At 32.9% G+C, this 16,236-nt stretch overlaps 5 protein-coding genes and 1 pseudogene across 5 annotated transcripts; 1 reads left to right on the forward strand and 5 right to left on the reverse strand.

Annotated features, from left to right (window-relative positions):
• Positions 1-1,016: 1,016 nt before the first annotated feature.
• LOC135134384 (phospholipid scramblase 2-like) lies at positions 1,017-2,994 on the reverse strand. The gene is made up of 6 exons (XM_064063047.1): positions 2,601-2,994; positions 2,426-2,545; positions 1,768-1,875; positions 1,495-1,712; positions 1,123-1,446; positions 1,017-1,072 (listed from the first exon to the last, which is right to left on the reverse strand). The coding sequence occupies exons 1-6, from the start codon at positions 2,635-2,637 to the stop codon at positions 1,049-1,051; spliced, it is 831 nt and encodes a 276-aa protein (XP_063919117.1). The 5' UTR covers positions 2,638-2,994; the 3' UTR covers positions 1,017-1,048.
• Positions 2,995-3,399: 405 nt separating this feature from the next.
• On the forward strand, positions 3,400-4,809 carry LOC135134471 (uncharacterized). Its single transcript, XM_064063156.1, has 2 exons — positions 3,400-3,524; positions 3,591-4,809. The coding sequence occupies exons 1-2, from the start codon at positions 3,464-3,466 to the stop codon at positions 4,028-4,030; spliced, it is 501 nt and encodes a 166-aa protein (XP_063919226.1). The 5' UTR covers positions 3,400-3,463; the 3' UTR covers positions 4,031-4,809.
• A 533-nt stretch (positions 4,810-5,342) lies between these two features.
• On the reverse strand, positions 5,343-7,094 carry LOC135134480 (phospholipid scramblase 1-like; annotated as a pseudogene).
• Positions 7,095-8,400: 1,306 nt separating this feature from the next.
• LOC135134139 (phospholipid scramblase 2-like) lies at positions 8,401-9,707 on the reverse strand. The gene is made up of 5 exons (XM_064062755.1): positions 9,437-9,707; positions 9,266-9,316; positions 9,019-9,215; positions 8,648-8,965; positions 8,401-8,496 (listed from the first exon to the last, which is right to left on the reverse strand). Exons 1-5 carry the CDS (start codon positions 9,504-9,506, stop codon positions 8,458-8,460), a joined length of 675 nt encoding a protein of 224 aa, XP_063918825.1. The 5' UTR covers positions 9,507-9,707; the 3' UTR covers positions 8,401-8,457.
• A 2,181-nt stretch (positions 9,708-11,888) lies between these two features.
• Positions 11,889-14,229, reverse strand: LOC135134138 (phospholipid scramblase 1-like). The gene is made up of 6 exons (XM_064062754.1): positions 14,113-14,229; positions 13,924-14,058; positions 12,704-12,865; positions 12,439-12,656; positions 12,061-12,387; positions 11,889-12,006 (listed from the first exon to the last, which is right to left on the reverse strand). The coding sequence occupies exons 1-6, from the start codon at positions 14,123-14,125 to the stop codon at positions 11,959-11,961; spliced, it is 903 nt and encodes a 300-aa protein (XP_063918824.1). The 5' UTR covers positions 14,126-14,229; the 3' UTR covers positions 11,889-11,958.
• A 553-nt stretch (positions 14,230-14,782) lies between these two features.
• On the reverse strand, positions 14,783-16,043 carry LOC135134689 (spectrin beta chain, non-erythrocytic 1-like). The gene is made up of 3 exons (XM_064063457.1): positions 16,006-16,043; positions 15,051-15,321; positions 14,783-15,000 (listed from the first exon to the last, which is right to left on the reverse strand). Exons 1-3 carry the CDS (start codon positions 16,022-16,024, stop codon positions 14,850-14,852), a joined length of 441 nt encoding a protein of 146 aa, XP_063919527.1. The 5' UTR covers positions 16,025-16,043; the 3' UTR covers positions 14,783-14,849.
• Positions 16,044-16,236: the final 193 nt, after the last annotated feature.

The raw sequence follows: 16,236 nt of genomic DNA on the forward strand, positions 1-16,236 counted from the left end.
ATCATCTTCATCACTCTCATCACATTCTTCTTCTTTTTCTTCGTCTACATTTACGTATTCTAAAAAAGCATTTGTTAAATTTGGAATTGAAATGAACATAACCTCAACCTCCTGCATTCTTCTCTTCTTCTACAAGTTCGGTTAGGTACGTGTTAACATTTTTCTGTACATTTTTCAACGATTTTATGTACTCTGTCCAATTTTTGGTATTTAAGTGAATTTTTTCGTTTATATTTTTTAAAATGTTATCATTTTTGGACACTTTGATGTTTATGGCGCTGTGAGTTGTCATTTTTGCAACAATTGGGTTGGATCCGGTCACAAACGAGATAGGTCAGCATACATTAGCTTGTGATTCATAACGATGTTGAAAAATCAGTCACTGTTCCACGCTTAGATACTGGGGACAGGCAGCGCCTCTATAGTATAGGATAGGTTACGGCGAAAATTCCTTCTCTAAAAAAAATAAGTTCTTTATTTACTACATCCCAGGGTACCATGATAGAGAGTATTTATCCAGAAAAATTTTGAAATGACATCATCAAGTTTTTGACTAACGATTTACCATCCTTATGTACAACAACCGTTTAATCAGTTAAATTGTTTTATATACAATTTTGATTTTTTTTCCCAAAAATCTAGACATCTATATGGTAAAAAACCGCAAGGCAGATTAACCACAAGTACAGAAGCATGTTATTTTATAAAATTTAAGTAGAAATTACTCTGAAAAATTTTGAAACGATATCATCGAATTGTTAATGGGCACAATATGTCTAGTAAAAGCAACAGCAGAGAGACAGACGGCAACGAACACCAATTTTTTCATTCTTTATGAGTCATGAACAAACACAGAATACTATTTTAAAATCAGGTTTGTCAAAAAATACAATAAAAGCAGCAAAATTAAAATATATTGGAACATTTAACAAAATAAACAAAAAAGTAAAAATGTAAAACAAAACGTACTTGCATAGAACGAAATAAAAGTAAGTAATAAACATACAAAAGTTACCAATTATAATACGAAAAATCGTCCACTAAAAATTCAACATTCAAAAAACAGCACATCCTGCAAAACATCACGTTTACAATAACAACTGGCAATATACAGCTACTTACGATTAAAAAGCAAGCTCCTAGAACCGCAGCTTTCATTTTCACATCCAAATTTTGGGGAAAAGTAATCTTGAAATTGTTCGCGTCAGAGGTACACTCCCTACAAAAACCCAACCACTGCCTAGTAATAGCTCCCACTTCCACCAAGCCAACATGTGAGGTGATCTTAAAACGAACAGGGCCACACCGCATTCGACAACCAGGACCTTCTACCCTCAAAATAATCTGTCCACTGGAGTCCTTGATAGTAAATTTTGGATAAAGGAAAGTAGATTCTTGCTGTACTACAGCCAGCAATGTTCCTGAAGGAGATAGAACTTCCAGTTTCTAAAACAGGAAATTAGTGGATGGTCTCCAAGCGGGAAACGAAGTTACTTGTGAGCAAAAGAAAAAGCAGCAGCAATCGCAAGCACACACTCGATGGAAATGAAGAATTTCGTTTCCAAAATTGTCCGAAAGTTTCATGACGAAGGGATGCGTCGTGTAACAACAAATTCTTGACAGGTAGGTTGAGTCTTCACTCGCGAAGAAAATTATTTGATTAAAGGTATTTTTGATTTGGAATCGGTTTGTAGATTGGAAATCTTTGCAACCTGTGATTTTTTTGTTTAGTTGGTTTAGTTTTCAGGTGATCAAGCTTTGTATTACCTTCTATTAAAACTTGTTGTTGGACTAGTAGCTGGTCGATAGTGGTGAGGTAGTCTAAACCAGTGGGATAGTTGAAAGCTCTTACTGGTAATGGTATAGTTGTCCAACCTGATAACATTATAATTATAAATAATTTATCTATTTATTCCTTTCAGAAATTTGATGTTTATTACAAAATGTTTGTTTCTATTTAACTGATATATTTTGTAATTTCTTGTAATTATTTACAGAGTAGCTACGCAAAAAAAATTAATATAATAGTTTTCAAAATGTCGTCTGTGAAAAAAAATACTCCTTACATGGATCGGGTATTCATTATGCTTCAGAAGACAAGGAGACTACAGGAACCTACTTGAGACCATTTTATAAAATTCTAGTTCTCATATTCCCCACCATTTGAATATCACAATGACGTTAACAGGCAGATCTCGCGCCACTTAAAACTAGTATAATTTAAAAACCACAAATAAGTATTAGAAAATTATGGTTCACACATTGTTAACGGCAGATCATTTGCTACTAACAAATCAAAATTCAGTTTCCATTATCTATGTAAATACTTAATGTTAGTAAAATTCATAGCAGCTTTTTTATCATCACCATCATTTTGATTCTTACTTCACTTCATCCATATTTACATCAAATACAATTAGCTTACCTTGGTAAACACTGGGACTAACAAAACTGTTAGGCTGACTCTGAATAATGGGTCCAGGTGGGCCACTAGGATAACCCTGAAGTGGTACCATTCTTATTTGATCACCAGTTTGATCTCCATCTGTTTATAAGACAACTACTTAACGTCCATGCCAAATGAACTCGTTTTTTCTTACTCTTTGTTTCTTCCGGTTCTGCACTTTTACTGGCCATTTTGTTTTGGTATTCGAATAATAGCCACTGCCACTAAATACAATCTGAATCTCACCTTTGCCAACCCCAAGTTGTTCAAAGCTGAAGAGAAATTGGCAATACACGTTGGATTTGATTTAAATTATTTATGTTTCGTTACACTAAAAATGCTACCAACGCTGCATCTGCGTTGTTTCACAAATTTGGGTAAAGTACCACGTGACTGTGTATCAGTGCTACCAAATAAATATCTGGAAAGGGTGGTTGTGGAGTTAAAATGGTTGCATAATCTGTATAATTTTGAACGATCTACTATGGTGTATGTGATATTTTTAATTTAAAATAGCTGTCGTTTTTTACCACTACAACCCAAATGGATTTTTTCTCTTGGATAAGTTTGTCACTAAGTAACCCTTTTTCCAAAATGTTTTGACTGTAATATGGAGATATGCCTAAAATTGTTGTTCTTAAAAAAGTGTATTGAATCATATTATAAAGATATTTTAAAAAATGTTGTCAAATTTATTTATTTTCAAAAATGTTCGTGCAATTGCACCATTAATTGTAAACGTTTTCGCAAATGTTGCATCATTATTCTTTACAAATAATAATAAAAATCAGAAAAGCCACGACGACAGATCTAAAACAAAAACCACGAAATCGCATTTTATTCGCTATACCTAATATATCGAATATCTTTATCTGCACTTGAAATTTTGACTTCGATTGATATAAAAGTGATTGATTTGCTCATAGGCTCATAATACAACAGTATCATAACAATTCAGATTTGTTATTAATACAGATAATAATCGATATTGGTGCGCGGCAAAATTTGAAGACAATAATGAAGATTCTGAAGGTCTATTTTCTTTGCCTATCGTTTTTGTTTGGCGTAAATTCTGAAGGTAAGTAATTTATTTTGTATTATTTATGTTGTAAGTTTATAATGTAATTTTCGTTTTTTGTTTCAGAAATAATGTGCTCTAATTCTGATGGGTCTACATTTATTATAGATTGTCCAGAATTGTCACAGCATGTTTCTGAATTTAATATTTGTGATTGGGCTGCGCACTTTGGATGTAGAACAACACAAAATGAACATAGCAAAACGCCAAAGTATCCGTGGTCAGAGCAGGACAAAGAAAGATCTGAAAAAGTAGAAGACCTGGAGTCCAAACAAAGACAACAAAATAACGAAGATTTTCATGGAAAATTCAGAAAAGATGACAATTTTAGGACAGTAGGTAGAAGAGATGACAATAATGAACGACTTTCTGTAAAGTTCCATCTAAGCGAACTAATATATCCAAGTTCGATGTTCAATATTAGAGGAAGAGATGTGGAAGATCGGCGACAAAAAGAACACAGAAATCCGAATTCAGAAATCTTTTGGGAGAACATTGCCAAGTGAAAATTTAGAAAACGTAGAAAAATTTGCTAGCCCTGACTCTGATCCTAGATTTCACAGGACAACGGCGGATCAATCGCAAAACCCGAAAGTAGAAACCAGAACTGTACCAGAATTTGTTTTAAAAGAAAAATCACAAAAAATTGAGAATAGGCGAGGTTTTCCTCAGTGGGCCGAATTTTCGACACAATTGAGAAGAATACCAGAAATTGAAAATATGAAGAATGGAGAAAGGTCTCTCGACTTTGATTCAGATTCTAGGGGTATGTCTAGAAGAACAGAAAATCTATCGCAAACTCCAAGAAGATCCTCCATGGAAGAGAATGCGAATAAAGAAGGTTCTAGAACAGGAAAAGAAAAATCGAGTTTAAGTCTGGTGTAAATGAAGATACTCCTCAGACATCCAAAGAAAATCCGACTGAACCAAAATTTACTTTCGAAGAAAGGCCACAAAAGCGGTGGCAATTTTCAAAAGAAGCTAAACGTTTTAAAAATTCTAACGTTTGGGTGAAAACTTGACTCCCGTGAAACATCTACAATAGATCCAGAAACTTCTTTTAACATTAATGGCCCACAACACAGAGAAAATCTAAAAACTTGGTTTTTCGGAGACAAAAGATCAGACATTGCACGTGAACATTTTGACAAAAGTAAAAGCCAACACATGGAAAATCGCCAATGTCGAAAACCATTTGAGATTTAGAGAAGAAAGTTGTTTAATACTGCATATGTTGTAATTTAATTTATATTTATTTATTGTTACAATTTTTAACGCCAAACTGCATACATGTTTTAATAAAAAGTGAAAACTATTTTGTTTTCGTTTACTTTTTGCAAATCTAAATTATAAGTAGCAAGTAATTTTAATCATTAAAAGTATCCTTGGTGATGACAATAAATTCTTAGAAAATGTAAGGAAGGAAAAGGAAAAAAAAATGATGTATCTCTTAAACAAGAAACTTAAATTCCAAATAGAAAACGATGAAAAATTAAAAAAAAATAATGAAGGATCTACTGGGAGATAGAGAAGTCTCTATATTCGAAAATAAACACAGGAGTCTGTTTTCAAAAGTGTAAACATTTCTAATCAAATTACAATTTTTTTTTTAAATTTCTGAATCATTTTACTTTTTTTAGTTTTTGTCTGTAACACTCACTATTTTTCTTTGGACTTTTTTGGTTTTAAAATGAACAATTAAAATTTAAAACACTTGTATGTTATTTGTTAAAGAACATTATAATATTGTCAACATGATACTTAATAAGACTACAACATTAAAAATGAAATTTATGTTAGAAAAATGTGAACTAAAAGACTTCCGATTTTTCGGTGCTTAGATGAATTTTATGTTAGAAAGTCTATAAAGTCTTTGCACGGTTTTACGTCCGGTTTTGCTCAGTGCTGCTGCTTGGCCTAGCCACCGCATTTAACACTTTCATTTTTGTGGCAGAGAGTGAACAATGTCTGTAAAACACAGACATTTTTCAAGTTATGTTTTACTGTTGTGTGGTCTAGAAGTATTCGGGAAGATTCAATACGACGATGGCTTTACTATCATCAACGTTGATTATTGTTAGTGTTTTCATAGTACATCATATCCTATAATTTATATAACGTATAAAAAAGTCAACTTAAAATACAAACCACTTACGATCAAAAACAAACCACCAAGGAGAACAACTTTCATCCGTACATCCAAATCCATTGGAAAAATTATCAGCATCAGTGTACATTTCTCTAAACCAGCCAAACCATTATTGTTTTGTAATTTTACCAACTTCTTCGCTCGTATCAGCCTTCGTAATTTTGAAATTTACATCACTACCACAGCTACAAGTGAAAAACGGCCCTTTGATTCTCAACACTGTTGTAACCATTAGCATTTTTGACAGCGAAAGTCGGATAGAAAAGATTCCACTGCTGGTGGACCGATCCAATTACATTCCCTGGCGGTGAGGACACTTCTATGCTCTAAAATTTTAACAGTCAATAAGACATCATTTTTTAATAAGTAGTTGGTGTACCTGTAAACAACACGGACAACACCAAGACTGACAGGCTATAGATCGGTTCAGATGGATCACTTCGTTTTGGAAATTATCAAAAATTTGCATTCCGAATGGACGCGCGGAGCCACAACACATTCTGTCACAGCAGGCGGAGTCTTCTGCGGCGTAGAATACCATTTGGCCTAAAGTGTTTTTTATTTGGTATTTGTTTTTGGTTTCGTATCCAGTCAAAACTACGAGAGATGATAAAAATTAAACTGGGATGGTTTTTGGGAGCGTAGATTGTTCATTACTTTCTAAAATTTCGATTTGTTGATGAATTAATAGTTGATCGACTAGTGCGATATATTCTAGTCCAGGAGGGCAGTTTGGGGGCGGTGCTTGACCAGGAGGTAAGATCATGGGTGGGGGCATGAATCCAGTCATGGGCATCCAGTTATCTGAAACTACATTTAGACTGTAGCACGTTTTTTGGTAAATATACGGATGTGCTAAATTTAGACGATTTACCGTTAACTATCAAGAAAAATACAGATGATAAAGTTATTAATTCTTTTTAAAAAATTTCGTAACAAATATAGAACGCAGCACTATTGTAACATTTATTAATGAGATAACATTTTTTAAATATTATCTATCGCAAATATGAATAAGCTGTTTGACGCACAATTCCGCTTCCACATTATTAGCTTGTAAGATAATATGAAGTCACCAAAAATTTACATATCAAAAATTTTATTTCAGTAATAACTTGCGTAACACTAACATTGGAAAGAAATAAACGAAAGTAGTGATGTATAAACTAGAAAGAAATATGACAAATTATTTACCTAGATTTTGATTTGCATGTCGAGGTTGAGCATCAACTGGCCTAGGTATTGGCAAAGTATAGACCAGAGGACGTTGAAGAATTGATACTACTGGCAGATTTTCTTGGTGGCTTTCTGAACTATGATTATCTAGAAATCAAAATTGAATTAATTTTGTCTGGTAGTTTTGTGTTCTTACCGCCATTATTGTTATCTTTTGCTGTTGACACTTCTTTGTTTTCCATATTTATGTACTTATCAGAGATCTGCTATTCTCTCTCCTTAAGTATTCCAACACAAATGACGTATTACTGCATTCCAAAGGAGATATATAGATATGATGTTAAGGATTCAATTTGAAAGATAAAATTAAAAAAAAGGATATACGTAATAGAACATTTGACGGTTATGGCGTAATAATATTTGCGTCAGAAGTTTATTCAAAAGGAAGTGTTCGCAAAATTAAAAAATGTATTGTTTAAAAACGTAAGAAATTATTAAATTTCTGTTTAAAACCATTCAAAAAGAAAACCACGACGACGCTAAAAACAGGCCCTAATTTATAAGGGAGCTTTATATTGTGAAATTAAGTGACTGAAAGTGTTCTCAGATACAAGGAATAAACCAGCAATGAAAAGTAGAAAAAAGACGAAAAATTATTAGGAAGAGTATTTATTTAAATACATGCTAATTCTCAACGGTGTCCGTCTGTCCTGTATGACAGTCCTGTTTTTTTAATTTCACTACGTAGTACTTTAAAAATGTTTGAGTATTAATTATTTTGTAAGGGTTTGTTTTATCATTAAAGGCTCATCCATTCGCTTTTAATTTAATGCGCATTTCGAATATTGTCTATTTTAAAATACTTAATGCTACCAAGTTTAGGGATTAAACATGAACATGCGTCTGTTGTGAATTATGACGAAAAAATGCTTTTGTATTATGAATTGTTTTAGACAAAAATCACTTATAGTCTGTTAGATAAGAACGCATTAAAGGAAGCTTCTGCAATACATATTTCATTGAATCTATTTTTAACATGATCATGGGACTAATTGATCGTGTGACAAGTTAAAAAAATTACCTTTCAGGTTTAACGAAACCTTAATAAATTCAATATTTATTATAATTAGATATTAATTTTTCTAAAAAATATACAATTCTTTGTTTTTATTAGGTACACGAGGACTTGGTCTTTATAGCTTACTTACGTACTACCCCTATTTGATATTGAATGTTATACTAGTTTGAGCATATAAAAACTGCTGAAAATTTTAGATGTGTAAAAGAAAGCTCCAGAAGTAAATCTAAGTTTAGGAAAATTACAACATAGTGGTGTTACTGTAATGGATAAGGCAAGTGACTATTTGTATTCTAGGTTTCTCTTTTATTTGACAGTATAAAATGGGATATTCTGAGGACATCAAATTTGTTCTTGGGAAAATTTAGAAAAAAAAAAGATTTTAGTGTATAGTCATAAACTTGCTCATAGTCGACCGCTGCGTTATCACTATGTCTAGTTCTTTTAAAAATATTATAAAGAAAAGTTAGTACTTCACAATAACATTTATTTTTGGATTATTTTACAAAAAAAAAACAACAAGTACTTTATCATCTTTCGGCCCTGGAGTGTTCGTAGTATAAACTGTCCTAAAAAATAAAACAAAATGGAACAAAGTATATTTTACATTCTCATTATTTATTAATATAGAGTAACATCGACAACAAGTTAAAAAACCAAAATTTCTCGAAAATTTACAAAGCAAATTTTAAAATTTCTACGTAAATTATACATACTTACAATCAAAAAGCAAGCGCCCAACAAAGCAGCTTTTAATTTCACGTCCAACAACACCGGAAATGTAATTCTATAATGATCATCCATTTCTTCAACTCCAACCCACAATTTCGTAACATTTCCCAGCTGAGTAATGCCATCAGACAACAAAATTAAAAATTCGACATTTCTAGAACTGTATCCACTAGGACAGCGCGGACCTTTAATAAATAAGACAATCTGTCCACTTGGATTTTTAATCGTAAAAGTTGCCCCAAAAATTTCCCATACTTTTTCAACAGTTGCTACGGGAGTTCCAGGAGGTGACGACACTTCCATGGTCTAAAAATCATATTTACGCTGGTCCCGTTTTCGTAAAATCATCACTGTGTTACTTGCGAACAAAAGGACCAACAACAGAAATTACATGCCGGTGGATGATATAGATATATAACTTGGTTGTCAAAATTATCAAAAATGTAAGTATCGTAAGGAAATGTGGATTCGCAGCAGATTCTCTTGAGGCTTTCATTTTCGTCTACGTAGTATAATTTGCGGCCTAGTTGGTCCTCAATCCGACACTGCATGAAGTCTAAAACAGAAGAAAAGCAATTGGCTGAAACAATATGAGCGATTTTTTACCTTTTTTTCTGTGGACCAGCAGCTCATCACATCTTGTTAAAATTTCCAGACCTAGGGGGCAAATGAACGACGGATTCTGTTAAACTTTCTCTGTCTTGTTTATGTTGTACCATAGGTCAACTCATTGAGGAAAAAAAATAAACTTAATTGTGATTTTTATCTTGTACTAACCTGCATTATTTTCTCTTTGGTCGTATGTTTGTAACACAAGTGATAACAGTTCCAAATTTTCTCCCCACATTTTGATGGTAACTTTTAAACGTTTTGTGAAGATAGTTTTTAACGTACGTCATCTTGTTTGGTACAGGACGTTTCAGAATTTTTAGGTAATGAAAACATTTTAAATTAACTTGAATAAACAAGCTTTAATCAATTAATAAAACCCCAGACACCACGTTTAATGGTATAAACAGTCTGCTAAACGTGCCTGTACTGTCTATTTTAAGATGGTTAAATGTAGGCTTGTTCTAAAAGCAGATTTTTTCCAGATACATGTTGAATTTATTTAATCTGAAATTTGTGTCTCTCAACTCGTTCCAAAATGTAATATACTAGCATATTCAAAACATTTTTTATTGTAAATTAGGTAATTTGTTAAGTAGGTATATATTTATTTATGTTATCGAGCATCTGATAAAATTAGATAACACTTGTGTATACTGAGATGACAATAAAATCTGCTCAGTAAGTTTTTTGTTTCCTGTATTTTATATTGTTATTGCAGGATTTTATGTATACAGCTGAATGAGCATAATAAATAAAGGAAAATAGATGTTTAAAACAAATATATTATATATTAAAATACCCGTGGCACATTTTTTGAAGTGAGCTTTCTTTTTACAAATTTTATGAATTATTATTATGACATATTTTTTAACGATAAAGCGGATGGGGTCTACTATCAAGTTACAGATAAAAAACCATGTCTTAGAAACGACAGACAGAAAGAGGCATTTTTCCACCAGGCATAATTACACCATCAAAATTTCGAAAAAATTACATCAGACAGCTAGCGATAGATAAATTAAAACTTTCGTCTTCACATCCACATCCATCGACAAAGCAATCTCAAAAAAATCAGCATCAGTAAACGCTGTGTATGGAAGTGGAGGTCTCTGTAAAAACTGACGGCATGGGGGTGCGGTTGGGTCTTCATGATAACTCCGACGCTATACCTGTATGAAAATTTATGTTTCACTAGTTTCTAAATTTTGCAATGCAAGCGTATCACGAAATTTCTCACTGTTTATTTTTCTTTATTGTCCATCTTTACGTGAGTATGATTAACGCTGTTCATTTTAAATTCTCTGAAGTACATAGCATTTGACAACAGATGATAGACATGTTAAGAGATAACGAGATAAAATAGTGTCGACTTTGTAATATAGCAGTGGCGGCTCCTCAGAGGAGGCAGGGGAGGCTGAGCCTCCTCTATTTTTGGAGCTGAGCTTCCTCTAATTTTTTTCGATGAAAGAATTTATATTTTTGTAGACATTTGTCATTTTTCAGAATATTTTCTTGGATTTCATTTACTTTCATCATATATCAGGTTAAAATGTCGGAAAAATTTATATTTGTGCCCTCACAATCATAATTCACATTCACACCACTCCGCGTTTGGTTTCAGCGGCAGAGGCTTGCTAGCCGCTAGCCTCCGAACGACGATGCATCTGAACAATGAGACCGTGACCTTGACGCATCGTCAGTGTGTATTGCATTGGCTAAAACGTTCATCGCACCGCCGCTCCAAGCCGCTAGCCTCCGGCTAGTTCATCTCTTTTCAGATCAAGTCGTACAGATAACTTTATCTCTTTCTTATTAGTTGCAGCAATCGGGTGTAAGTAGGAAAAACATTGAGGTGGTTTCGCGAGCTCCCTGTTCAGTGGTGGTGGTGTTTAGGCTTTACGTAGGTAAGGGTATAAAAGGGAAGACCAACACCATCACTCCCATTAATGGTATTGACAGTTACAATTAGAAACAAAACAGAGCATTTCATGAAAATAATTATAATAAAACTAAATAGTTAACGGCTTCAGTTTTAAGAAACAAATTATACTGTTGGAATTGTGTACTAGTGATAAATCTTCCGCTTGGGGTAAAACAGGCTATAATAATTTACAAAATTTGTCACGAGCTATAGAAAGACATGAAAAATCACAGGAACACATATTTTCTTAGATTAAATTAGAAATGCTTGGTAAGCAAAACATTGCCAATAATTTAGATTCGGCTCATAAAAGGGAGAACTATTACGAGAAAGTTGGTGAAAATTGGGCAATTTTGAAAAGACTAATCGATGCAATATAATTTATCTGTCAACGCAAGAGTGTTCTTTTCGTGGGCATGACGAAAAAAATTATTCAGATAATAAAAGATATAAAAAGTAGTGCTTTTCAAATTTGAGCCTCCTCTGAAGAAAAGTTCACGAGCCGCCACTGTAATATAGGTACTCCATGATGATAATGTCAGGAACGATCTTTGCATCAGAAATTACAAAAAAATAGAACCATTGTTTCGTTTTTTTTTTAGTTCTCCGATGGAAAAGTGAGATAAACATTTTCGGTTTCAGAGTTCACTGTTCTTTTTGACATCATCTGAATGCAACTAAATTAAACAAAAGACATGAAAAAATAAAAATACAAGAACATTTTATTAAACACATGATGGTTGGTATACAGTTAAACACAGTAATTTTATCTTCTGCGATTATTATTCTGTTTCGTCTCATAAAACATCATATCCTGAAATCGCACCATAAATAAAACAAAGCTCATCACAAACCACAACCCACTTACAATTAAAAACAAACCGCCCAGAAGCACGGTCTTCATCTTCACATCCAAATCCATGGGAAAAGTAATTCCAAAAAAATCAGCGTCAGTAAACGCTTCCCTCACCCATCCAGACCACTGCTTCGTAATTTTCCCAATTTCTTCACTACCATCACCAGACGTAATTCTAAAATTAACATCATTGCCACAGCTACAAGTGAAAAAGGGTCCTTCGATTCTCAACACTGTATCCCCATTCGCGTTTTTGACAGCAAAAGTTGGATAAAAAATACTCCATTCTTGCTCAACCGACCCGATTGGGTTCCCTGGAGGCGCAGAGACTTCAATGGTCTAAAATTGTGGCAAGCTAGAAAAGTAACTTTTTTGCGACAGTCAGTGTACCTGTAAACAGCACGGGTAACAACAGGCCTGACAAGCTAGAGGTCGGTAGAAATGGATCACTTCGTTTTTGTAATTGTCGAAAATTTTCATGTCGAAGGGACGCAAAGGGCCGCAACAGTTTCTGGTGCAGAAATCGGAATCTTCGGCGGCGAAATATACCTGTTGGCCTAAACTGTTTTTGATTTGGTATTTGTTTTCGGTTTCAAAGCCCGTGATGACTAGAAAATGGCGAAATTAGGGTTGTTTTTGGGAAGGTTTTTAGTACCTTCGAGAAGTTCGACTTGTTGGTGGACTAGCAGCTGGTCGACTAAAGAGAGGTACTGTAGGCCTTGGGGGCTGTTTGTAGGAGGTACTGGTACTAGAGGTATGGGTATAGAGGCAGATGTTGGCACAGTTGGAGGCACAGGTCCCCAACTTCCTGGTAAAACTATAAACAAATTTTAACATTATGTATAAAACTTTGTGTCTGATATCATTTTGTATCAGTTCAAAATATTACACAAGTGTTATGTTTAGAAAAAATGTATCTATGGTGTGTGATTTTCTAAGCAAAACATCCTATATATTTGAAAATAATTTGAAATTATAATTGTATCAATCTGCGTCATAGAATTTTTCAGTAATGAATTATTTAGATTTAGATATTAAACATCCAGGCAGCGTCGATCTTTCATATGAGTTCGTCAAAATTCACGTTTTTACGTTGCTGATTATCTTATTATCAAAACGTAGATACAAAAAAGGTTTTTGAAACTCGCGAAGGGTTTTCATCTCGGCTACGCCTCACAATAGAAACTTTTATTAGTATTATTTTTTAACATACTTACACATGTTTTTTTTTATTATTTTTTATATTCGGTGAATATAATATGTACTTTATTTGAGCGTTAATTATTACTCTTAAATAGCCTTATGTGTTTTCCAGTGTACATTATGTGAGGGTGCGCTTGCGTAGGTATATGGTTGTGTCCATTTTCATGCGTGGTAGGTAACAAACAAACGCATGCTGGAATCAATACTGAAAGTTTAAAAGGGAGTAAGGTATTATCTGAAACTGATTTTGCAAAACACTATCATCACAGCTCGGCTAAGAAAACTTGAAATATCTGAATTATATATTTACCATATAAAATAGTAATTTATTATTATTTTTTCATTTTTACTAAGACAGTCCATATTTATTTTTAAGACACCAGATTTGTTAGTCAATTTCTAAGTCCCCTTTATGTATGTTATAACTTATAATAACAAATAAACACACAAAAGAACTGAAACGAAAAATCTGTATTTTCGACTTCTACGAACTGCAATGTTGCAATAAAACACACTGTCAAGTCAAGTGATTTTGTGATAATATTTCTATTAAGTACAGTCGAATTGTGGAAAAAAAAATCTGTGGAAACTAAAAATATCACACCTTGAACCCTAGCCAAACTTCGATGTTTCCGCTTTTAGCAACAACATCAAAATATTATTTTCTCCTACCTGCATTTTGATCAGCTGCACGAGGCTGAGCAACAACTGGATCAATTGTTGAAACTGTGTAAGGAGGGGGCGGTTGTGGAAGTCCTGGAGGCACCGATGCTGAATACCCTTCCAGATTCCCAGATTGGTTCTGAACTAAAATCCAAAATTTATTATTAAACTTTTTTTCTTTTCTTTTTAAGTTTTTACCTTCTTTATTCATCTTCACTCTTGGTATTTCTTGTTGCTAACTTTTTATTGCACTTTAACGTTTAAATAGACTTGTTAATCATTTCATCTTCATCAAGTGTTAATATATTTGACGCATTGAATGCGTTATGAAAGATAATGAAATGATAAAATACTGATTTCATGATACACTCGATGGTGATAACGTCAAGAGTAGTGTTTGCGTCAGGTGGTACCAAAATGAAGTTTGGACTAATCGTAAAAAATATTCATCATTTTTTATTGTTTTTGATAGCATTTTTAACAACTTTAAAATAATTTAAGCTCTTGGTCCACCGAGACCCCTGTATTTGTAAAATCATTTTTGAACCTAAATTTTGGTCTTCTAATCTTTTTGTTTTTAAATGTTAATTTAAAGTGTATTAAGATGTACATGACAACAAAAGACAGAATAATATTTTTTACTTAGGGTCAATTATTGCAACCGTAAACTCTACTTACCGTGTCTTTTGATAATAACAAACAACAATATTTTTAACGGTTATGAAAATAATCATAAAAATCATATTTCGGGGTTTTAGACTTATTTTTTTTATTTTTCCACAGTGACTGGTCATCATAGGAGTGAGATAACAGACTCACTTCAGATAAAAAAAGTTAATGATGATGATGATCTAACATCAAACAACTCTTGAAAAATAGATAATTCTATTAAACATAAAATTGGATACCAGTTTATTAAATTTGATCATTACTTCTTAAAAACTGCAACGCCTGGTTGTCGACGCATTCTTCGAAACTTGATCAAAGTGAGAACAGCTTTTTTCAAGTGAATTAATCCTCGAAATCCACGTGTTCATTTCTTCTTCATCTTTCGCTTGAAACAAATATTCCATCTTGTTTTTCAACCTGTAAATTATTTCCAAATTTTTGCTTGTTAGTACCAAATGTAAACATACACAAGCCTGAAAACATGCTTTTTCTTCTTGTAGAATTTATCTTCAGATGCAGTGGCGTCGTTCAGGCTTAAAGGATCCTCCCCTTGGAAAGTTTTTTCTGGTTTGGAGTGCGCTGTTTTAGAATCAGGGTAGAAGAAAATTTGAGAGTTTCGTAATACTGTGTACACTTTATTCCATTTTCTGACTGCAGCTTTTACGTATTCGCTTTGCCATTCATGTTTGCGAAATAAAGTCCCTTCGAGAGGTTCTTTAGTCGAGGGTTTGTGTTGCGCTGTTGGTATTTCATAATACTTAGATTAAAATTGTCCTGGTATATCCATTAAGAAAAAATCTCTTATCATCTTACCATGGTTGGAAAGACTTCTTTCTGTACAACCGAAAGATACTCTCAGGTTTAATCTAACCAGAATATAAATGATAATTTAGTGTTAAAACTTCTTTTTGTTATATATAGTTCAAACCTGAAGTATAGTCTCTAGTATTGTTAAAATTTTTGCTATTTTCAGATCACCTCTGTCCCTAGTTTATGATATTTTAAAAATTCATTCGATAATTGACTTAACGGAATATTTTGCTAATAAAAAATCTTCCAGCAGTGATTGCAGCAAAATTACCTGTTTCGGTAACTTCGACGAAAAAATCGTTTTGAAATTAAAAACAATTACCTACAGAATTTTCAAGGAACAAAATGGCGAACACAAATTATCTTCACTGTCTGTTTATTAGTTCGACTGAAAATGAAATGACCTGAAACATAGATGCTTATTATTTCAACAATTGCATCAATTTCGCATTCAAAGACAAGAAAATGTAGTTTGATATTTCTTGTAAATCGCTGTGTTTTTTAAAATAGTGTTTTAGAATGATTTTAATAAAGTATATGTTTGAAGTGCTAACCACTCAATACATTTTTAAATATATCTGTTCACTGTTTGATATTCGATTAGTTACATACCGAATTCTAGATTTTCCATTGGTAGTAACCTTCTCGCGTGAACGATAAACCTTACTGATCAAAGAATTCATTTCCTAAAATATGGTTTTTGATATATGTGGTAAATGTATTAATAGACCACAGTATTTACTAAAGATAAGATAGGATAATACTCTGATTTAGAATTACCTGGAACAATCAAAATAAGGTCTTCTTTTTTAAAACACTTTTTAAAATGTAACTAACTATAAA

This window comes from Zophobas morio, unplaced genomic scaffold (assembly GCF_036711695.1).
Source record: "Zophobas morio isolate AGI-343-1 ecotype UQ-CSIRO unplaced genomic scaffold, CSIRO_AGI_Zmor_V1 ptg000023l, whole genome shotgun sequence".
NCBI classification, from domain to species: Eukaryota; Metazoa; Arthropoda; class Insecta; order Coleoptera; family Tenebrionidae; genus Zophobas; species Zophobas morio.